Source organism: Carassius carassius, chromosome 39, assembly GCF_963082965.1.
Source record: "Carassius carassius chromosome 39, fCarCar2.1, whole genome shotgun sequence".
NCBI lineage: Eukaryota > Metazoa > Chordata > Actinopteri > Cypriniformes > Cyprinidae > Carassius > Carassius carassius.
The window spans coordinates 22,594,538-22,618,419 of record NC_081793.1 but is presented as its reverse complement, the minus strand read 5'-3'; the positions used below and the strand labels follow the sequence as shown (position 1 = coordinate 22,618,419).

The 23,882-nt window shown below is 37.3% G+C and overlaps 1 protein-coding gene across 17 annotated transcripts in view; it reads left to right on the top strand.

Annotated features, from left to right (window-relative positions):
• Positions 1 to 23,882, top strand: part of LOC132121655 (calcium/calmodulin-dependent protein kinase type II subunit gamma-like) — a 76,906-nt gene that overhangs the window by 44,837 nt on the left and 8,187 nt on the right. For 4 of the 17 annotated variants that reach the window (XM_059531293.1, XM_059531276.1, XM_059531284.1 and 1 more), the window contains exons 5-17: positions 563 to 628; positions 2,804 to 2,876; positions 7,841 to 7,943; positions 8,648 to 8,731; positions 9,647 to 9,741; positions 12,081 to 12,203; positions 12,834 to 12,917; positions 13,033 to 13,075; positions 13,555 to 13,617; positions 20,807 to 20,847; positions 21,212 to 21,298; positions 22,616 to 22,660; positions 23,349 to 23,403. In XM_059531293.1, coding sequence (XP_059387276.1) covers positions 563 to 628; positions 2,804 to 2,876; positions 7,841 to 7,943; positions 8,648 to 8,731; positions 9,647 to 9,741; positions 12,081 to 12,203; positions 12,834 to 12,917; positions 13,033 to 13,075; positions 13,555 to 13,617; positions 20,807 to 20,847; positions 21,212 to 21,298; positions 22,616 to 22,660; positions 23,349 to 23,403 — 962 coding nt within the window. The remainder of the gene's footprint in view (positions 1 to 562; positions 629 to 2,803; positions 2,877 to 7,840; positions 7,944 to 8,647; positions 8,732 to 9,646; positions 9,742 to 12,080; positions 12,204 to 12,833; positions 12,918 to 13,032; positions 13,076 to 13,554; positions 13,618 to 20,806; positions 20,848 to 21,211; positions 21,299 to 22,615; positions 22,661 to 23,348; positions 23,404 to 23,882) is intronic. The other 13 variants (XM_059531278.1, XM_059531279.1, XM_059531286.1 and 10 more) reach the window with 7 other exon arrangements.

The window sequence follows — 23,882 nt, the reverse complement described above, 5'->3', positions numbered from 1 at the left end:
ATATGTGTATATATATATATATGTGTATATATATATATATATATATATATATATATATATATATATATATATATATATATATATATATATATATATGTGTGTATATATATATATGTGTATATATGCATATATGTGTGTGTGTGTGTTTGTATATGTGTATGTGTATGTGTATATATATATAAAATTGAATTTTATTATAATTTATTACATTAAATGAAAAATGTATTATTATTATTGTTAATGTATTGTACATTAATTGCAATTATTATTAGAGATATATATATATATATATATATATATATATATATATTTCATAAGGATTTTTTTCCTACTATGGTTACTGTGGTAAAATTATAACTGCATCCCTGCATCCGATAATATACACAGAATATCCATATCAGACCATACATGTTTTACTGCAGCATCACATAAATTTGCGATCATGTTTTTATAGGTGTCAGTTCTGCCTCTTGCTGCTGACCAAATTATGGTCAAACCCCAGCACGCACCACTCTCTCATCCCTTGTTTCGCCATTTTTTTTCTCTTTCTCTCTATCCGCAGTGTGACTGGGGGGGAGTTGTTTGAGGACATCGTCGCCAGAGAGTATTACAGTGAAGCTGACGCAAGGTGGGCTCTCCAATTTACTGTTGCTGTGGTTACTGTGCTGCAGCCTGCAGCCGCATACACACACACGCACTTACATCTGATTCAAAAGCACAGAAAGAGGACGATCCCTTTTGTGCAGAAAAAACTTGAGATCCTTTAAGGATGGTGGAGCTGCAGAACTGGCAATCAACAGGTGCCAAAGAAAAAAATACATCCATTTGGCCTCCGTTGGCCTCTCCTGTGCATCACTTCTGCAGCACAAACAGCACTGGCACTAAACGGCAAGCATTAAGATTCTTTCTAAACCGGTTTCTCAAAGTGGAAACTTCGGGAGCACAGAAATTGCACAATTTGAACAGTGTCTTCAGGAACCAGCAGTGAGTGTTTAAGTCTCTAAGGGACTCTGACTCCAAGTTAAAGCCCCAGGCATCCAACACAAACACCCTCCAGCAGTTAGATGTGTTTTAATGCGTTCATACAGGAGTTCATGGTAAATTTGCTTAACAAGAGTGGCATGATGCCATTTTAGCATCTAAGTTTTGATTACATTACATAGGTAAAAACAGATAAATAGAGGGTGAGTGGAAAAAAAAGAAAAAAAGTAGTTTTATAAATATTTTATTTGTGTGTGTGTGTGTGCATGTATTTGAGTGAGACAGAGACAGGTCTTTTGTGTCCAGTGGGATTTGTGCTGTCCTGAAAATGGAATGCTAGGCTTAAAATGTAACCAAATTTGGGCAAATAGCTTCTGTGTTCTTTTGTAATATTAATATACTCAGCCTTTTCCAGCCTACTTTCTTATCTCTTCCACTCACTCTTTTGTTCCTTGTGACATGTCCTAACAAGGCATGGTAAAGTGACTTGTCACCTAGTTAGGACAACATATTCGCACTTCCATCAAGTTATAAAAGAACGTAAAATAATATCAATCAATTTAAATGATTATTTTAAAACAGTTGTTGTCATGTTATGGCAAAACAAATGGATAGCTTAATAATATAATGGTTTAAATAGAAGTCTGCACTTGCCAAGTTTATAAAATAAAGTAAAATAAAATAATGTAATGTAATATAATTACCATGTTAAAATAATTTATACATCATATTGTTTTAAGTAATATTATAGCAAAAGAGGTGGAGTCCTTAGTAATATAATTTAAATGGCAATTAAAATACACTGTATGAGTCAGCAATTGGCAAGTTAATAAAATGCAATATAATATAGAAATAGTTATTTAAAAATATTATACTAAATACTATACTATGCTATGCTATACTATACTACTAAGCTATCCAACTGTTTTGCTAAAGCCCATGTATTAAGGTCTATTGACTGCAATTATGTCCTAACCAGCATCTGTGCCATTTCCTCAGAACAAATTCAATAAGGATCTAAAGACAGTCATGGAGAATTTCACATTAATTCTAAGTATCTATAAGGCAGCATGACACCACAGCAACACACACACACACACAAACACATTGTGGTTCATCTCTCCTGGTTAGGCCTCTGTAACATTCTGTTATAGGATTACAGTTTTAAGAGGGATGAGATAACGCGTGCGTGCGTGCGTGTGTGTGTGCGTGCGTGTGTGCGTGCTTGTGTGTGTTTGCCTGTGTGTTTGCGTGTGTGTGTGTGCGTGTGTGTGTGTGCCTGTCAGAGAGTGAGGTGCTTTCCCAAGAGTAATGCCCACCCCAGCTATCCCACAATCCCCTGCTCAGCTTACTTTGTGTGCCTCAGTCATTACACTTGACCCCAGCTCAGTGTTAAAGTAGCAATAGTACACTCATATCAATTATCCAGTCATGGTGTTTAATTTAATTGCTCAATTGAATTGTCCAGCCACTTTACTGTAATCAATTTATTTTGGTTGAGCATTTATTATAATTAATGCATTTCAATTATAGACTTTATTTCTTTACAACATTACTGTATAATATAAGACTGTATAACAGTTTTTTGGGAATGTGGTTTAATATGATTTATTTTTGTGGAAGCATTTATGGTTTGGCAATTGTGTAACACTACACCTTTCAGAGATGGCAAAATTAAGAAAAAGAATGTAAACATGATGGAATCGATTTTGGTATACAGTAAAAATAAAAGGTTAAAATCAATATTTAGCCTTATCTCCCCCCCTCACATATCCTTATGATCTCTCTCTGCCACTGATTGATTTATTATTCTGTTTTTCAGCCAGTGCATCAATCAGATCCTGGAGAGTGTCAATCACATTCACCAGCATGACATCGTGCACAGAGACCTTAAGGTGAGCGAGAGCCTGTCGCCATGACAACCACACACACGGCAACTGGCCTGTCTCTGAGAGTTTCCGAGTCGATGCTCTGCTCTGCTCAAACACACAGATATACATGCATAGAAATATTTATGCCCCTCAGTTTGATTACAATTCTTTAATACTGCATTCTATGTAGTTCTGGTACTAGTTCTTTACTATCGATATGTCCAGATTCTTGTTACAAAGACTTTTTGGACATTCTGTGTCAAATCAACCAAATTTCAGAAACTTCCCCAGCTCAAATTGATCATTTTGTTAATATCTTCAGACATTTCTCTTACATGTTGTCAGTTTTATCATGTCCTCCTATTGTGCATTAGTCACATCCCTCCCTCATGTGTATGTGAGCCCAATGCAGAGCAGCAGAGATGTGCTCAGCCTGGTTGCCATAGTGAAGAACGTGATACGACAACTGTTGCTGGTATTGCCTGAGAGACTGAGGGATGTGGGAGGGATCGCCATGAGTCCCACCATTCCTCATTTATAGTCTGTGCATTTAATGAGGGAGAGCGAGAGATTCACACCTATGGGCATAAATGTCCCAGCCTCCTTATAACGGATGCATTTCAATTCTGAGCTTGAATGTAGAACTCAAGGATGAACTCTGTGCATTGAGAAGATGTATGTGCAGCGGCCAATAAATCAAGCCTATTGAGTTGTGTATTCCAGAAGGAAGGGGAAATCGACTTTTCCAGCATATATTTTAGTGTGAACGTCCTCCATTGTGCCTAATATATCTTATACCTCTTAATGTAGTTGTCTACTTGAAGCTCCTGTATATTAATGCATGTTTGTGTTTGATTTCAAATATGGACCACTGACAAAACCACAGGAAATCCACCCTGATATTTGCTGAGTGTAAATGTGGTAGTAAAGCAAACAAAATTCAGCTGTGCTTAACCCTTAAGCCATATATAAACTCATTTACATGTGAAGAGATCTTTAACCCCCAAAATCTGTCATATTTTACTGAACAGGTTTGGCTAGTATTCGTCTGTCCCTCTGCTAGTGATGTACTTCTCTTTAATGGCTGGTCACACTGACAGTGTTGCAGGTTGCAAAGTGGCTGTATTGGTGGTCTTGTGGGTGTTACTTCTGCTTGATATCTTTCAAATTTAACTCAGATTCAAAAAATAAATAAAGAAAATTAACCTAATTTTTAAGATAATATTTTTGTATCATTATATTTAACATGATTATTTAAACGCATTTTTTCTAATTCTTATTATCATATTCTCATTACTGTATTTAAAATAAAAATGAACATGCACTGCCATTTTAAAGTTTGGGTTCAGTGTGTGTGTATATATATGTATATGTATGTATATATGTATACGTATGTGTGTGTGTGTGTGTGTGTGTGTGTGTGTGTATAAGAAGAAATTAATACTTTTATTCAGCAAGTATGTATTCAATTAATTTAAAGATATTTATAATTGTATTTTAAATAATTGATTTGGCTTTTTCTATTCATCATTGAATCTTAAAAAAATGTATCATGGTTTATTTAAAATTAAGCAACATGTTTTCAACATTTACAATTGTATGAAATGTTTCTTAAGCTGCAAATCAGCATATTTGAGTGAATTCTGAATGATCATGTGACATTGCAAACTGGAATGCAAATTTTGCATCACAGGATTTTTTTTTTTTTTTTTACACTGTCATAATAGTATTACTCTGCTCTGTAATTATAGTATTATCACACTTGGTGTGATTCTGGAGACAGACCTTTAGTCATGTCAAAGCAGTAACTAAATCAGCATACTATCATCTAAAAAAACATTGTAAGAATTAGATGTTTTGTTTCCAGCCAAGACTTGGAGAAACTTGTTCATGCCTTTATCACCAGCAGGGTGGACTATTGTAATGGTCTCCTCACCGGCCTTCCCAAAAAGACCATTAGACAGCTGCAGCTCATCCAGAACGCTGCTGCCAGGATTCTGACTAGAACCAGAAAATCTGAGCATATCACACCAGTCCTCAGGTCCTTACACTGGCTTCCAGTTACATTTCGGATTGATTTTAAAGTACTTTTACAGTCGTGGCCAAAAGTTTTGAGAAGGACATAAATATTAGTTTTCAAAAAGTTTGCTGCTAAACTTCTTTTAGATCTTTGTTTCAGTTGTTTCTGTGATGTACTGAAATATAATTACAAGCACTTCATACGTTTCAAAGGCTTTTATCAAAAATGACATGACATTTATGCAAAGAGTCAGTATTTGCAGTGTTGGCCCTTCATTTTCAGGACCTCTGCAATTCGACTGGGCATGCTCTCAATCAACTTCTGGGCCAAATCCTGACTGATAGCAACCCATTCTTTCATAATCACTTCTTGGAGTTTGTCAGAATTAGTGGGTTTTTGTTTGTCCACCCGCCTCTTGAGGATTGACCACAAGTTCTCAATGGGATTAAGATCTGGGGAGTTTCAAGACCATGGACCCAAAATTTCTAAATTCTGGTCCCCGGGCCACTTAGTTATCACTTTTGCCTTATGGCACGGTGCTCCATCGTGCTGGAAAATGCATTGTTCTTCACCAAATTGTTGTTGGATTGTTGGAAGAAATTGCTGTTGGAGGATGTTTTCGTACCATTGTTTATTCATGGCTGTGTTTTTGGGCAGAATTGTGAGTGAGCCCACTCCCTTGGATGAGAAGCAACCCCACACATGAATGGTGTCAGGATGCTTTACTGTTGGCATGACACAGGACTGATGGTTGCGTACACCTTTTCTTCTCCGGACAAGCCTTTTTCCAGATGCCCCAAACAATCGGAAAGGGGCTTCATCGGAGAATATGACTTTGCCCCAGTCCTCAGCAGTCCATTCACTATACTTTCTGCAGAAGATCAATCTGTCCCTGATTTTTTTTTTGGAGAGAAGTGGCTTCTTTGCTGCCCTTCTTGACACCAGGCCATCTTCCAAAAGTCTTGGCCTCACTGTGCGTGCAGATGCGCTCACACCTGCCTGCTGCCATTCCTGAGCAAGTTCTGCACTGGTGGCACTCCGATCCCGCAGCTGAATCCTCTTTAGGAGACGATCCTGGCGCTTGCTGGACTTTCTTGGACACCCTGAAGCCTTCTTTACAAGAATTGAACCTCTTTCCTTGAAGTTCTTGATGATCCTATAAATTGTTGATTTAGGTGCAATCTTAGTAGCCACTATATCCTTGCCTGTGAAGCCATTTTTATGCAACGCAATGATGGCTGCACGCGTTTCTTTGCAGGTCAACATGGTTAACAATGGAAGAACAATGATTTCAAGCATCACCCTCCTTTTAACATGTCAAGTCTGCCATTCTAACCCAATCAGCCTGACATAATGATCTCCAGCCTTGTGCTCGTCAACATTCTCACCTGAGTTAACAAGACGATTACTGAAATGATCTCAGCAGGTCCTTTAATGACAGCAATGAAATGCAGTGTAAAGGTTTTTTTGGGATTAAGTTAATTTTCATGGCAAAAAAGGACTGTGCAATTCATCTGATCACTCTTCATAACATTCTGAAATATATGCAAATTGCTATTATAAAAACATAAGCAGCAACTTTTCCAATTTACAATTTTTATGTAATTCTCAAAACTTTTGGCCACGACTGTACTCGTCTGTAAATCACTCAATGACCTAGGACCGAAATACATTGCATATATGCTCACTGAATATAAACAGACCACTCAGATCATTAGGATCGAGTCAGTTAGAAATACCAAGGGTTCACACAAAACAAGGGGAGTCCGCCTTTAGTTACTATGCCGCCCGCAGCTGGAATCAGCTTCCAGAAGAGATCAGATGTGCTAAAACACTAGTCACATTTAAATCTAGACTAAAAACCCATCTGTTTAGCTGTGCATTTATTGAATGAACACTCTGCTATGTCCTAACTGATTGCACTGTATTTTACATATTCACTGTTTTTTATGTAAAATCATTTTCTATTGCTTACGCTTTTTAAATTCATTTTAAAGGAGCATTGCGTAGGTTCTGAAATTTCTAACCGCTACTGACACCAGTGGCCGTTAGAGGAACTGCAGCCAGTCTCATGCTCGTTCTCAGTGCGCACGCTCTTTTTTTTTTTTTTTTTGTTAACTTACGAGGAGTGTCCGTGGGTGTCTGAATTGTGCTGGAGGCTGGTCGCTTCTTTCCATCCGCAGAGTCCATTTGAAAACACTATTGCCACTGCTTAGTATAATGGCTGGCGTGCCGTACGGTTGTAAGCCCAAGTAGACGAGAACGCGCATGACGTCACATTTTGTGAATTTTTGCGCCGATTCGGGCCCGACCCCTCCACACACAATTGAGCCTACAGGCTGATAGAGGCAACCGTGGTGGACAGTCGAGGTGTCATTCTTTTTTTTTAATCATGGTTGGCTCATACATGTACAAATGAAAACTCTATCTTAAAGATTTTTTTTAAAGTAAAAACCTCCACATAGCTCCTTTAAATAAGTCAATTTTTAAATAATTTTCCAAGTTTTAAAATTGCTTGTTCTATTTGTATTATTTTTCTTCATTATTATTTTACTTTCATTTATGTAAAGCACTTTGAATTACCATTGTGTACGAAATGTGCTATATAAATAAACTTGCCTGGCCTTTACTGTATTTTACTGTTTTACTCATCAAATAAATGCAGTCTTGGTGAGCATGAAAAACTATCAATGCCGAACCTTTGAACGGCTGTGTATATTATTTCAATTAAAATGTCTTTATTGTAATATCTACATTTTAACGATCAAACTTTTTTGGCTTTTTTTAATATATATTTTTACAGTAATTCTGTAAAAATTACAATAATGAGAATCTTTTTTGAAAGTGTTAGGAATTATAAGATCACATAGCTGCACACTGGGCACTGTCCAATCCTAAAAGATCTTTGTAACCTCGCTTTGCAGACTGTTTGAAATGTTTGTGAGGCTTCCTGTGCTTTCCTCCTCAGCCCGAGAACTTGCTGTTGGCCAGTAAGATGAAAGGAGCGGCAGTAAAGCTGGCTGATTTTGGGCTGGCCATCGAGGTGCAGGGAGATCAGCAGGCCTGGTTTGGTAAAGAACTTTCACTTCAGCTCTGTAATTCTACATCTCACACAAACTTAAACTTGTGAGGAACTCAACAACTGTTGTTAATTTAGCTACAACTACCCAAACCTTTTCCCGACCACTTACAGACACTTTTAGAGATCTTCAGATTTAAAGGATGTAGTGATTGATTGCTAGGGCACTGCTGTTAAATATTATTTTGCCCATTCATTAGTACTTTTTATACTTTTCATATGTTTATATTTTTTTACTAGTTGCTTTAGGTTTGACAGGATTTCCTGAATTAGTGAGGATTTTCCCCCACAAAACTGTGCTGATTCCGTCTTGTAAAGTTTTTTCAGTTTATCTTAAAAGGATTTTGCAACATTACCTCCGGTCTGAAATGGGTTGGATTGGCTGTACAGGCTTATTTTCAGGCCGTGCTAAATGCTAATCTTAGCCCATTTCATGTTTGGCTCTCATACATCATTCCTGTCGGTGTGTGAAAGACCCTTTAGCTATGAAAATGCCCCTCCGTAGCTGCCTCTACTGGATAAAACCATCAGGCAGGATTCTCTCGGGCCCTGTGGCCCCCTCCTGGCGGCTGGTTGTTTCTGCTGGTGTGAATATTAATTGGCTGTTACATTGCCTACAGGCGCCTGCAGTTTGAATCCACTTTATCCTATCCTCAGAGTGCAGAATAGTCACTTTTCAACCGGTTTTTGTCACAGGTTTTGCTGGCACACCTGGCTACCTGTCTCCAGAGGTATTGAGGAAGGATCCCTACGGCAAACCTGTGGACATATGGGCCTGCGGTGAGTTTTTAACTGGGTCCTTAATCATTAGACCCCTTGCATATTCACTTTGCTTCCTGTATTAACAGGCTGCAGTATCCACACTGCACAAGTTTTGGCACCAAGCCTGTTTTTAATTCATGGTTTTTTTAAGGAAATAATGAGTTAACTACTTAAATTACACATTAGGGATGGGATGGTATGAAAATTTAATATCACGATTATAGTGACTAAAATTATCACAATTATCAATATTATCACGGTTTTGTTGAAACGAGATGAAAGTGTTCAAAAATAGTTGATGCTCACACTGAAAACATTTCAGCAAGTTTTATATTTAATAATCAACAAACAACTAATAAAACAATTCTATGCACTTAATTTAAAGAAAGATTAAATTCTGTGGCATTTCCTTCCTTACAATGAAAAGTGTAGAAGCATAGAAAAGTCACTGACTTTCGCCATTCCTTCTTTGAAAAAAAACAAAAAAGCATTGTGCGCTGCGCTTGCGTCAGACTGTTGCTGGCTGGACATGATTTAATAGCGAGTTATTAAAACCGCGATAATCAAACACGGTTTTAATGATAATTCATTTTTAAACGATATTACTAACCTTCAGCACATTTTATCACGGTTATCGATAAAACCGGTTATCGTCCCATCCCTATTACACATTAAGTAAAAAGGCAGTGATTAGGTAAAGTAAAACAATTAGGACTTAAACACGTGTTTCCTCATCAAGCATCATACTTTATTGTACTAATACTTTAATGATCTGTTGTTACACACACAAACACACACACACATATATACTGTATACATGTGCAATCAACTTGGAGATGCAGAAAATTAATAAACACTGTCAGTCAATCCGAATCGAATATTCTTTCTATCATCCAATCAGAGTACTTTTCTCTTTCTGTCTTTCTTTTACAGGTGTAATCTTGTACATTCTATTAGTGGGCTATCCTCCATTTTGGGATGAAGATCAACACAAGTTATACCAGCAGATCAAGGCTGGAGCTTATGATGTAAGTACATCTGTCCATCGATGGAGCCTAACTGTCTCTGTCCTGCTACTCTAAAACCTCCTTCATCTGATTGGTCTTTGAATGCATCATCAAGTCTTTCAACTGAGGCAATCACTAGGAGTGGAAAACCTCTTTTGCCACATTTCTGTCGAACTTGCATACATTTTTTAAGTGATGTGTAACTTAAAATCATATTTTTGGGTGTTTCTAATTTGTCCTGTCTATGTGAACTCATCAAGCCATTTAATAAATCAGTCTAGTGAGGCTTATTTAATTTTAGACCACACATCACAAGGCCTCTACATCCTTTCAGAAAATCACTGGAATTTCACAGCAGGATACCATTAACATTTCCCGTGAATGTCTGTGAAATCACTTTAAGGCAGAACTGTTAAAAAAAAAAAATGTTTAAACTGATGGCAGTAATAGGACACCAAATAAAATAATTAAATAAAACAAATTAAAATATCCTAAAAAGTAAAGTAAAATAATCAAATGCTGGAACAATTAATGAATGAGCTGGATTTTTTTTTTTTTTAATAATTGTATAATTGTTTTTTAATTTAATTTATTTCTGAGTCAGTCATCTTTTAAAGAATGATCCTATTTCCCTATTAATTTTATTTAATAAAATAAATAAACTTCCAGCTTATTGCTTAATTGTTTATGCATGATTTGATTACAGCATATGTCGCAACACACACTGTGGTCCGACTGCCTGTTTAATTTCTGATTGGATGTTACTTAGAGCTATTGTTGCTGTTATTGATTGTCATGCCCTCCCTGATGCATTGCAGAGAGATGAGCTTTGCTTCGAAACAACTGCCTCTTGTCCCAGAGTGTATGTGCTTGTTTGGTTGTGTCTGTGCATTTTTGAATTATCCATCTGTTGCATCACAGTCTCTTACCCTCAGACGTATTTGGCATGACATGGAGTGAGTGACTACCCTGGAGAGATGCTCACTCCATTAAATTTTTTGTCAAATAAAAGGTCAGAGATGATGTAACTGTGACCTTATTGTAAAAATGGATTGAATGCATGTTACACTGTTAGATGGTTTTGGTGGTCACCGTGTTGGGCAGGCCAGGTCAGTTTACCTCAGGGATGGACAGTATGACAAATCCTTTATCACAATGTTGAAATTTTTGCTGAAAATTCAACCACAACATGGTTTATATCAGGGGTCTTAGCCTGTTTTAGGTCAGTGATCCCTCAGTGGATGTAGTGACATAATATGGAGGACTAAAAATAGATATGATGCAAAGCCATTGAAATCAAGATTGATGCTCAGAGGCATATAGTTGTACATTTATATTTTCATTGTACTTAATATGCTTTAATTTGGGATGGAAACTCTTAACTGAACAAGGAACTGTTTAGACCCCTGGTTTAGACAGTATATTAAATGTGGTAGTGCTGGTAAAGAGCTAAGATAAAATATTTTCAAAGGGGTTTTAATCTATTGTGATTATTTTCTCTTAGTATTTGGAAATTAGTGGGCAAAAAGTGATCCGATGAATCATGATGAATAAACAGTGCAAGCCCAAGTCTCTAATGTTATGAAATACTGTTACATTTGAAAATAGCTGCTCTCAGTATATTTAAAATTTGGATTTACTCCTATGAGGGCAAAGCTAAATTGTATGTGCCTCCTCATCCATTACCAGCTTCTGTCACTGCATCTTCTAGCCATGTGTTCACGTTTGGATGCGCCTTCTGCAATCTTGAATGGCCATCTTTGCTGAAGCAATGCACAGCGGTGCAAAAATGCCCCAGCCATGCAATGTATTAACAGTGCCCTGAGCCAAAAGCGCAGCTGAATCAGTGTGTGTAAGGACTTGCAAGTACCTGCAGTGTTTCTAAGTACAATCCACAAACTCGTTTTAGCTGATGCAACACAGCTTGATGCGCAAAACAAATTATACTTCCTGGAACCGGCCCAAGGTTTTCTTGGAACAGACAAAAGATTTGTAATGGTCACATTAAGATCTCCTGGTACGAAAGAGGAGGTGTGACACACATTCAACATGGATACAGACACAGCTTTTTATTGGCTAATTACAACTGCAATTTTCTCTAGTTATGTGCTGCAATGAAGGCATGAGGTGTGAAATGCACAAGCAACATGTTTCAAGCACCAGCCGTGCCGAATAGGCCTACAATAGGACCGATTGCTGTGACTCATTGGATCTTGTACGCTACCTTGTGATACATTTAATTTCATTAGGCACCAGTGCAGATGGCTCTGTATGTGTGTCAGTACATCTTGTGGTATGAAAAGCTCTTTAGGCATTTAGATTTCATATCTGACGTTCGCTCATGATGCTTGCCCCCACAGTTTCCTTCTCCGGAGTGGGACACGGTCACCCCCGAGGCCAAGAACCTCATCAATCAAATGCTGACCATCAACCCAGCAAAGAGAATCACCGCAGAGCAGGCCCTCAAGCACCCATGGGTCTGTGTAAGTTATCTCTGCTGAAGACTACCGCAAGCTCCAAGCAAGAAAGATCTATTGGGGAATCTGAATCTTTTTAGAGTTTAATATGAAATGTAGTTTTCACATTCACACATTTTGTGCTCTCAGAATAGGTTAATGTGTTTGTTTTGATGCTTAAGGTACTTCAGGAATAGTTCATTCAGTATGAAAATTGCCATTATTTACTTATCGTCTGCAATATTGAGCCAATGGGTCTTTATCCTGAAAACATTTTTTTTTCCTCATCACATTTTCTGTTGACTCCTGGGGTTGCCAGATTTCAGGAGTTTAAATCCCCCAATCTTGGTGAAATGTAGAACGAAATTTCTCAAATGAGAACACTTGTGGTTATCTCAATTATCATTCTGCACAAAGTTATCATGATTATCAGTTTAACTATTATTGTGCAGTACTAACAACAAACTTAAGTGTGGTCCATTCAACTTATGCTCTATTTTCTGATTTTTAGAGAATAGCAGTGTCTGATTAATGAGTGAATCATACTTTTGAGTCAGATCTTTTGAATCCACGCGTTGAATGATTTATTCATGAATGACTTGATCTTGTATTGCTGATATGGAATATTTTCCTCCATCTTGCATTTGCTGGTTTCAGCAACGGTCCACAGTGGCATCCATGATGCATCGCCAAGAGACCGTGGAGTGCTTGCGCAAGTTCAACGCCCGCAGAAAACTCAAGGTATGTGATGGGTTTGAAGAGCCCTTAGACTAATTCCAGTTTTCCTTCCTTGGGTAATTAGTGCTGAAAGTCCTGTTGCCATGGAATAAACACTCTATTTTCTCTCTTTGTTCAGGGAGCCATTCTCACTACTATGTTGGTTTCTAGAAACTTCTCAGGTGAGTTTCCTCAATCTCCAGGGATCAGGTAGGGAAGTGCAAAGTCAAGGATGAACTTTGCCCACCTCTTGAAGTTTTGCACCAGTTTTCACGATAAAAAAAGATGTCGAACGGCTGGCTCAGTAATTAAATGGAGGGAAAATTCACTTGGGATCTAGAGCTTTGGATTACAGGAGTATAAAGTTTTGGATTTTTCTGCTTCAAATCTCGATTTCCTTTTCTCTGAGGCTCAAGGATAACAGTAAAGGAATACCAATAACTTCCTTTTCAGTTTAATATCAGTTTACTTCCTGAACAAAAGATGTTTACTGTTTGTGCAGGTGGCTCTTTTGTCTTTGATATAGCAGGATTGAGAGCTTTAGTTTCTCGTTATTTTTCTAGACCTTGATTCCTTGTAATAAACAAAGGTAATTTGTTCAGTAGAGGGTTTGGAAACCGTTCCATAGCTTCTCCCAACTCAACACCTCTCTGTCCACTAGTGGGCCGGCAGCATACCAGCCCTGCTGCTCCCACCACAAGCACTGCCGCGCTTGCACAGGAAGGTATGTGAGAGTGCATCTCCTCACCTCGCCACCAGGGGGACCAGCGAGTCCCCTCCACAATATCTCCAAACCCCCACCCTCCCCCTGCTCTCCCAAATCAGCATGCAGCCAATGAGAAGCCTGCCTCTCTTGCCATCACTTGCATAAATGATTTCTACTCTCATGAACCACTTCTGCTATTATAGTCTTAGAGATGTTCCCATGTTTTAAAGGACAGTGGCCTGCTGAATTTCCATTTCCCACATACATGTCATGCATTTGAGCGCTGTGTAATAGTTTATGGAATAGCATTTTTTTTTTTGGGCCATGTTTTTACTACTGCTTTGCTTTTACATGACCATGTAACTTTAACATTAATCTAGCTAGCTTTAACCCTAAAAGTTTTAAGAAGCATTAGTGCAGGTTCAGTTGTCTAATATGGGTCTAATTAATTAAATGATTTAAAATGCTATAGAACAGTTATTTTTTTAAATGTTATAATTTTATTTAATATTTATTATATTGTATTATTTTATATTATATTATTACTTTTTGAATAATCTCAGCTCACACTGATCTGACTAAAATTAATACATTTAAATGTAATCCAATGTAAATTATACTAAATGTAAATTAAATTAACAGTTCAGTTTGGTGTAGAGATCGGCCGATATGGGTTTTTCTATAGCCGATGCCGATGTTTAGAGGTCAGGGTCAGCCAATGGTCGTTATGTGCTGCCGATTTTTAGGGCCGCTATCTTGAAGTTTTCCCCTTCATTTGCATGCTAAAATGTCACACTAATAATAAGTGGATGCACAACATTTCTAAACTTATCATGATTTATTGAGCACTGACTTGAACCATCTCTCAAATCTTAACTTTGTGCACTGCACGGTATAAAAAAAAAAATGGATCCAAAGTTAAGCAAACAAATCAATAAACTGACCAAGTATTAAATATATAAAACAGGTAATATATATACATATATATATATATATATATATATATATATATATATATATATATATATATATATATATATATATATATGTGTATATGTCAATCATTTACATACGTTTTAGAGCATTTATCAAGTAGATTTTGTTGGAGTTTGTTGGACTGACTGTATACATTTAAATAAATAAAATTTTAGAAATAAAAATCAATTAAACTGAAAAATAAAATATATATATATATATATATATATATATATATATATATATATATATATATATTATAGTTTAACATTCAGATACATTGCGATATGGAAACATTTGGATATGTGCAGAACGAGACGTGAGTAATAACCTCCAAATACATCTAGTCAAACCCGCGCTCGCTTGTCCTCGTATGGATCGGATCATTTTTCGAAACAGCAAAAAAACATTACATTTTATAAACATTAAATTATTAAATTAAAATATATGAAATCAACTTAAAGTGCACATGGCATAATATCTTCTTTTTAACATAATAGCCGGACTTCTCATCTCCCAGTCTGCTGTGATGAAGTGAGCAGTTATCGTCACATATCTCTCCGTCCCCCTGGACGTACACCCTTATGTCGTGAGCGCAACAGAGGATGCTCAGGATTGTTCATCCAAAACTTTGTTCTTCTCCTGTTCATAAAGATCTGGAACAATCTTTTCGCTGAAGTGGGTGCGCGGCGGGATGTTGTAACGTGGCTCTACGCACCGTCACGGTTTTACACTCTAACCTCTTTCCTTCATCATTAAATCTGACAGGGAAGCCAAAATGTGCGGGGCATTCAAGCTCTTCCGTTCCTCCGCTCGCCATGACCACTGAGTGTGGACTGAACATGCGCAGACTAAAACCCCTTTAATTCGGGTGAGAAAGGTTTTTTTCCATGTGGCTTTTGCACATAATAATAATAATATCGCTGCAGACGCATTTTACAGCATTAAGGTTATTAATTGATCATTAATTTAAACGACGATCGATCATGGAAATTATCGAATATGGACATCCCTAAATACAAATGAGTTGGATGGAAAACTGGTTATTGTCTGCATCAAACCATGCTTCCGAACAAATGTCATTCACCGTTCTGGGCAGCTCCAGCACAGCTGTCTCTGCGAGCACGGTGCTGTCTGTGAGCGGGGCGGAGTAAAGTAGCCCTCAATCATGCTGCAGTGTTTGTAAGAGCTGCCAACTTCTCCACCCTATTTACAGAGTGAAATTCTCTGACTACCTTTATCTCCCAGGACTGTTGTTGAATCTTCCAAAAGTTTTGGCTTGGGGTGCTTCACATGCAGCAGCAGCACTTTCCACCGCACCAACAACACGGGGCTGCCCGCCGACGTGCCTGACTTTAAATCGGCGCAACTAAACACGGATATCGGCCGATGCCGATATATTAAAAAATGACAAATATCGGCCCGATATATCGCTCGACCTCTAGTTTGGTGGCCAAATCACTATTTGCTGTAACTGTAAATTTGATAAAAGTGGTTCTAAGCATCTGGAAAATTAAGAAAAATGCTCAAAAGTTAAACTGTTTTCTAGTATGCAAAATTATGCTTTGTTTTGATTGGGATTTCCTAATTTAAATCTTTTTCTTGACCGATCAGTGTTTGTTACCATGTTTTGAGAATGACTCTTATAGCAACATTATAGCTTTTTTTCAGCTATCAAAAGGTCTATTTATTTATCTTTTTGCATAGATCAGCTCTTTTTATATACCTGAACAAACAATGTCTTGTTTTGTCTCACAACTGTCCCCAGTTTAGTTTACACACAGTGGCTCTAGGCAAAAGTAATCCAATCAATACCGCAGCACTGCATTCATGTTAATTATCACCACCACAAGTCTTGGCATGCATTATCGTCTGCATGGAGTAAAAAAAGGCAAATGTCGCTTCTCCTCCTTTGATTAGACTTTCTCTTTTTTTTTTTTTTTTTTCTCTCTCTCTTGCTCTATCCCTCTCGGTTAAATTGCTTCAGCCATTTTTGGCTCTCTCCTTCCCTGCTGATCAGCTGGTGTTTTGTGCAATTGGGTTAAATAGCATTTAAGTGAAGTCCGCTTTAGCTGATGATATAGGACCTCGGTCATGTGTCTGTGCTCAGCCCACCTCAGTGCTCTCCACTTCAGGCACAATGAAGAGGTTTGAAAGTTTTGATCTGTGTCCTGTGTCATCAGCTAAAGCAGACCCGTGCGGCCTAGCCAAGCTACCATTGTCCTACCACTCTCCTTTCAACTCTTCCTTCTTCCCTCGCCCAGTGCGCAGGGGCTTAACCACATGGACGGGCAGGAGCGGGGTTGGCTTGCTGCCAGTCGTCAGACCCCATGTAGCCGGCGCAAGGGTCCGGTGAGTGCCAGGTGGTCTGCGGGGAAGAAGGCCCTCTGGAGGGCAGATGGACAACACTGTTGACAGTGTCTCTGAGTCAGGAGAAAGTGGAGAGGAGATCTCTGGTTCCAGTTGTGTTGTCTGATCAAATTGAAATTGTCCCACTCTTACCAAAGTCGGGGACATCTGTCTGTCAGTTTCAGTAAATGTCAGCCAGCTGCCATTTTCAACAAGCTGTGTCTGAGCAGCTGTCAGCGTGGTGAGAATACCTCATATGTACGTAATGGTCAAAGCAGAACAATTAGGAAAAATTCCAGCATCTGTTCAGATCCTCCAGGGTTATGGAAACCAAACAAGAGATCTTTGCTGTCTTGTTGAACCTGCTACATTGTTTTCATTGTTTTGGTAGTTAGTTATTCTCTTAAAGGGGTCATATGACGCAATTTCAAATGTTCCTTTCACACTGGAGTGTTACAAGCTGTTTATGAACCGATACGATCCCTAAAGTTGAAAAGACTAAAGTCTCAAACCTAAAGAGTTATTCTTTATAAAAGTTAACACTCGTCCACGGCCTCCTAAAACGCCTCGTTTAAACATGCCCCACATGTCTGCATCACTGTGTGGGAACATTTGCATAAAACCTCCCAAATGTTCTCGCAAAGAAAGATGTTTCTCACTGTAGTATTGTTACCGCCACCGCCATGTCATGGAGATGCAGTGTGTTTCATTGTGAGAGCAAACCTACTTTGTTTGGTCTTCCAAAAGAGGACAAAACTAGAAATCAGTGGTTAAGTTCAGTGGTTAAGTTTGTACCACACTGTTCCAGAACAGTTAAACCCAATTATTCGTATGTGTGCAGCACATTTTATGGAGGATCGTTACCTGAACAGGCTACAATGAGTAGGCTACAATACTTCTGTGCACAAAGGCTGTTGTTGTTTATCGTTTCTCCGATCACAAATGCAGACATGGTTTTATGTTTACATGGCACGATATGCAATGCAATGTGGAAAAAGACAGTATAAGTCATTATAATCAGTAATTATGTCCTCACTGGATGCAACAAATGCCTCCTTTGTAATCTGTTTTATTTGTCACACGCTTGAGGTATTCAGCCAATCACAATGCACTGGATAGCTGGCCAATCAGCGTACACCTCACTTCTCAGATCAATGAGCTTTGTAAAAATCTAAGCATTTCAAAAAGGCGGGACATAGAGGAGAAACAGTAATGTACATTTTGTGGAAAATAATGTTTTTTAAACCTTAAACCACATAAACACATTGCATTACACCAAATACACAACATAATGTACTTTTTAGCAATGTCATATGACCCCTTTAATATTTCTGCAGTATGTATACTACATGGTACAGGAGCACTAACATACCTTTTGAGAGCTATCCATTAGCATTCCCATTAAAAGGAAGTATGCAACCTGGATGCTGCTGGGAAAATGCACTCTCAGCTCATTGTTTGAATAACGTTGTGAAAAGTTTTGATGTTCTGACACATGATTGAACTGAAAATTAAAATTTTCCTTGATTTTAGCTCTGGACTGCAAATGTGGCCTCATTTACCACAGAAAATCCCATTGGAAGGGGATTACTGTAGACATTTTCTTTCTTTTTTACTAAATAAAGGATAAGTCACAGAGTTTAAAGTTGTATTTAACCTGGAATATTCCTTTAATGTTCTTTTGAGCCGTCCAGTCAATGCTCTCCATCAGTTCTTGGCTTCAACTAGTACTGTAAGTGTTTATAACTCTTTATATTGTTATTGTTAAAGCCAGTGCTCCGGTGGACGTAAGATGTTAACCATTAACCAGTAATGACATTTCATCAGTGTTTGTTCATTCTTTAAGAGCTTGTTTGAAAATGATTTCTTCCTCCCTCTCTATAATTTATTTCTACTCAGCATTAATAGTGGTATGACTGCAGTGTGGCCGTCCTGGGGTCCCATATTCATCTGATTGTTGCACAGTATAACAGAAGATTGCTGGCTCAGCTTTCCCAGTCACAGTCTGTAAATCCTATGAGACATAGTTAGATATGTGAGAGACAATGGAATGGTAACGAGTTGAGGTCTAGCTTTATGACTCCTTCATCAGTGCTTTGCATTATGGGACCCGTGGTTTAATGCCATTGGCACTGCATGGCTGACTGTATGGTGAATTGCATCCACCACCAGCATCTCTCACCTCATGATTAGTAAAGCATGAAAGCAGGCCTGCAATGCAAACAATGCCTGCTATCGTCCAGCTTGTTCTCTCTGCTATTAAATAGTTTTTGTTTTCCTCTTAACCCTGCCATTTTTTCTTCCCACTTGTTTATGGAAGGTAAGGCGCTTAACAGGACAACCCGATTTGAAACCTGTTTTTTTTCTGTTATTGGGGTTTTCTGGGCCTTACTCAATTCATTTGATTGTTCTCTAAAGGATCCTGAAGTGTATCGGGGGTCATTTCCCTTAGACTGACTCAAAATCAACAGCATATATTAAGCATGATATGCCCTTATTACGACTGCAGTCGCAAATGGATAATAAATTCATTGTCTTTATCTGCTCTCAGATTGGTGAAAAATGTAATAAAATGGGCTATTTATTGTAAGTCCATGCAAATAGTTAATTTTAAAATGGTTATATCATGCATTTCAAGCATTATATCAAGCTTTTTTTGTTAGGGTTGAGTAAAGTTTTCTTTATTTCTCTCTTTAACAACATTACGGTCAAAATTGTAATTTTTAATTTTAATTAGCAGGAATTGTTTCTTTTGCTTCTGTTGCTGTAAGAAATACTCCCTCAAATGTGGAGTGAGAAACAGCACTTCACTGCACCTATTGATTTTGTATGCATTTATGAATGCACTATTGATTAAAAGTTTGAGATTGGTATTATTTTCTCGATGTTTTTGAAATGCGTTTATGCTCACTAATGCTATATTTATTTGATAAAAAATTCAGCTTAACCATCACAGGAATAAATTACAATTGAAATGATTTTATATATATATATATATATATATATATATATATATATATATATATATATATATATATATATATATATATATATATATATATATATATATATATATATATAATGTGTGTGTGTGTATATATATAATTTTACATGTAATTTATTCCTGTGATGGTTACACTGAATTTTCAGCAGACCAGTCATTAATCTTCAACAACAGTGTCTTCAGTATCACGACACATTCTAATTTGCTGATTTGAACTTTTTTTAATTACTATTAATATTGAAAACAGCTTTGCTGCTTAATATTTTTGTAGAAACCAAAATGTTTTTTTCTGGATTCCTTGATGAATAGAAAGTTTACAGCATTTACTTAAAATAGAAATCTTTTTTTTCTTTTTACGAGTCACTTTTGCCAACTGCAACTTTTGCCAACTGCAGCTACTCATTTCTAAGGTTGAATTTTAATAAACGATCTCTCTCACTGCTGAGAAGTTTGAGTTTGAAGTTACAGTGCGTTTTCATACAGTAGTAGTTCAATGATCTCACTTAAAGCTCGAGAAAAAATAGATTTCTCTAGATATGACCCCTTTAAAGTAAATTTCACTAAACTTAATTATTTTCATTTCCAGCAAGTTATTTATTTATATTATAAGATACATACTTTTTCCCTTCACCTCCCAAAGCTTCATATGTCTCTGGATTAATCTTTGTATATATAGATCTATAAGAAATGTCTCCTGTGGGGAAAAATGATGCTAGTCAGCATTGCCTCCCAAACCCTGTATGCTAATGAATGACTGAATGCAAGCCAGCAGTTTGTTAATTGTTTTATAAGGGCATTTATTTAAATGATGTGCAGCATTCTATAAGTTTTGTCACTCGCGCTACATGTAGTAATTTAGTCTCTCTGTGTTCCCTACAGCATGCAAAAGTTTACTCAACAAAAAGGCAGATGGAGTCAAGGTAAGCCCATAGATGTTCCTTATATACTTACTTTTGTCCTGGAGATTGAGATGTTTTCATCTCTCCAGCAGCCTTCTTAGGTTCCCATCTCTACCAGAGCTTTCCTTTAATTGCTTGTAAAATAAACACCGCTTGTTATTAATAATATAAAGTTCCATGAAATGTCCATTGGTAATCGGCGCAGTGTGTGAATGATGGATGTCTTCGTACAGTCATCTTCCTGGCGGATGCGATTCATCTGTTGTGTGTTTCTTACTACCATGTCTGGCATGAAACCTTTACTCGCAGGACGATTGGCTCCGATCATGTCCCTAGTGCTGTCATCTCTCTGAAAAGGAAGTTGTATCTGTCCTCTCTATTTCAGCCCCAGACAAACAACACTAAAAACAGTGTAGTGAGCGCTGTAGTGAACGCCATGAAAGAAAGCAACACGGCCTCTTCTACACCGATGGTACCTCATCTACATTCAGCTTTCTTTGTAACCCATCTACTCATCTGTTTCCCATAGAACACGATCAAGTGTTTGCAATAGTGTTTGGTGCATGTCAGAAGTTTTTGAACCCATTTTGCATGTACTACATACCTCAGACCTGTAGTTTTCTGTGCACTAGATGTCACCAGTCGTTTTTCCCACTTGTGTGTTTTTTGGGGCCGCTCATGTCTTTTTGAAGCACATCTTGTACACATAGTTGTGTTGTTTTATAAACGTGTCATTAGGAGTGATTTGTTCTTGCCTGTAAGCTGCTGGTTTATGTCCTTCTGTACTCTTCTTATCCTTAGTTTGCCTCTGTAGGTGTATTCGCACTGCTATTACAAGTATAATATATAGTCAATGAACGAGACTGTCTGTGCTTTTAACAGTTAACCGTATAAAACAAGATTTTGTTATTTGTCCAATCGTTTATGCTACCATACAAAATAGCATTGATATATGGATTTTAGTACTAATTTTATTGGATTTTAGTGAGTTGGAGTGCATAAACCAATCACAGTAAAGATGCAGTGTCCCACACTGAAAGCTGTCAGCCGTGTTGGAAACAAGCAGTGTTCCCTGGAGGTTTAAGAAAAGGAAAGTGGATTGACACTTCAGATGGGGCTTGTTTGCTCGACTGCCCAAATAGCTGTGCAAATAGCATCCTGGGACCTTTAAAACAATCCGTTAAGAGCACAAGTTAACCCCCGACCCCTCCTGAGGCCTCTAAATGCCTCTGCAGTGCTGATGGACAGCTAGAAACCACTGGGCTATCAGACACATACAAGGCATCAGAAGCCACCGTTGGAATAAAATGGGTCATATTCACTTTTTAGAGTGTTCGGTTGGGTCTTAGAATTTCTGAGAATAAACTGGAAATTAATCTGAGGAAAAAAATAGTGCATATAATCCTTCAAGGTGGATTTATTTTTTACTTATGATTCTCCATTCCTCTGGTGTCAGCAGAATTTCAGTTGAATTTGAGAAACTGCATCTTTAAATCTTTGTGCGCATGCCATTTATTATTTTTATGGGTGTACTCGCGTGGTCGGTTTTCTGTAGTGAGCTGTGAATGTTCTTCAAGCACATCATGAATCCCAACCTTGTGTTGACTTAAATGTCTATTTAGATCATTATTTTTTTACTTGATCTCAAAATCCTCAATTTGTGTCCTAGCCAAGACAGCAGCTTTACAAGTGTGCATGTGTATTCCTGGAGGATGTTGTGTTCAACCAGGTTGTTGAGGATGAGTATTACTACTTTAATCATGATGTAAAATCGTGTTCAATTTTACAGGAGCCACAAACTACAGTTGTGCACAACCCTGCCGATGGCCCCAAGGTACATTTTTCAAGAGCATTTGGAATAGCACTGGGGGAGCGATTCACAAATTGCACATTTGAACCAATTTTATATATATATATATATATATATATATATATATATATATATATATATATATATATATATATATATATATATATATATATATATATATATATATATATATCTTTTCTGATTGCAATTCCTTATTGGATTTTAAAAATTATGTTTTATTTTATTACCTTAAAAATATTTTTTAAATAACGTGTCGTTTTTATTCAGTTTATTTGTTTGTTATTTTTTAATACTTCATCTGATTTCAGTTTGAAGTTTATTTCAATTTAAATAATTTTTTATAGCTACGGTTTTAGCTTTAGTTAATAACAATAATCCTAATATGTAATAATAATAATTAGAAAACTTGCAAAATATTTGTGAGCATTCACTGATTAATTTTGTAATCATTCTCTCTGACTGAAAAACAAATTGAATTTTGCCGTTTGTTGTCATAATTTAAAATATATTGATGTTAAATATTATATTAATGTTTACCTTATGATTATCGAGAATCATTCTTAGAATCAACAACATGTTGTATCATGAGGTTCCTAATCCTGGAAGTATATAATGGTATTCATTCCTTTTCATTCATGTCTCATGTTTGGTTTGTCTTGTATATTCTTTGTCTGTCTCTTATCTTTCCCAGGGCTCCACAGAGAGCTGTAACACCAACGAGGAAGAGGATATGAAAGGTAGGAAAGGTACACAGATCTTCTCTCCTCTTCTCTGCATGCCTCCAGCACTGTGGCATTGCAGCTCCCAGTGCTCGTGTCAGAAGAACACCTCCACTACCACAGTACCAAAAAAAGCCTATGATTAAACAATATACATGTCACGTCAGTCAGTATCAGTTTAAATTATAAAACATAAGGCTTTGTGATTTGAAGGAAGGGCCATGAAAGAACGCTGCTGGACTGACAGGAGGGGAATTATAGTAGAAGAGATTGAGACGGGGTTAGATGGATTGTGCTTTACACGTATAACATGCCTGATGGCACAACCCTTTTTGATTACAGCTAACTTGCTACCTTAAAGTTAGCAAAGGTTCAAAGTGAAGATGCACCGGAGAGATTTAGCTACAGTATTCAAAGAAGTACATGAGGGCACACTCTCAAAAAAATTACAGTGGTGTATTCCAACATTCCTATTTGGTTGGGAATAGATTTCTTTGAACTATGAT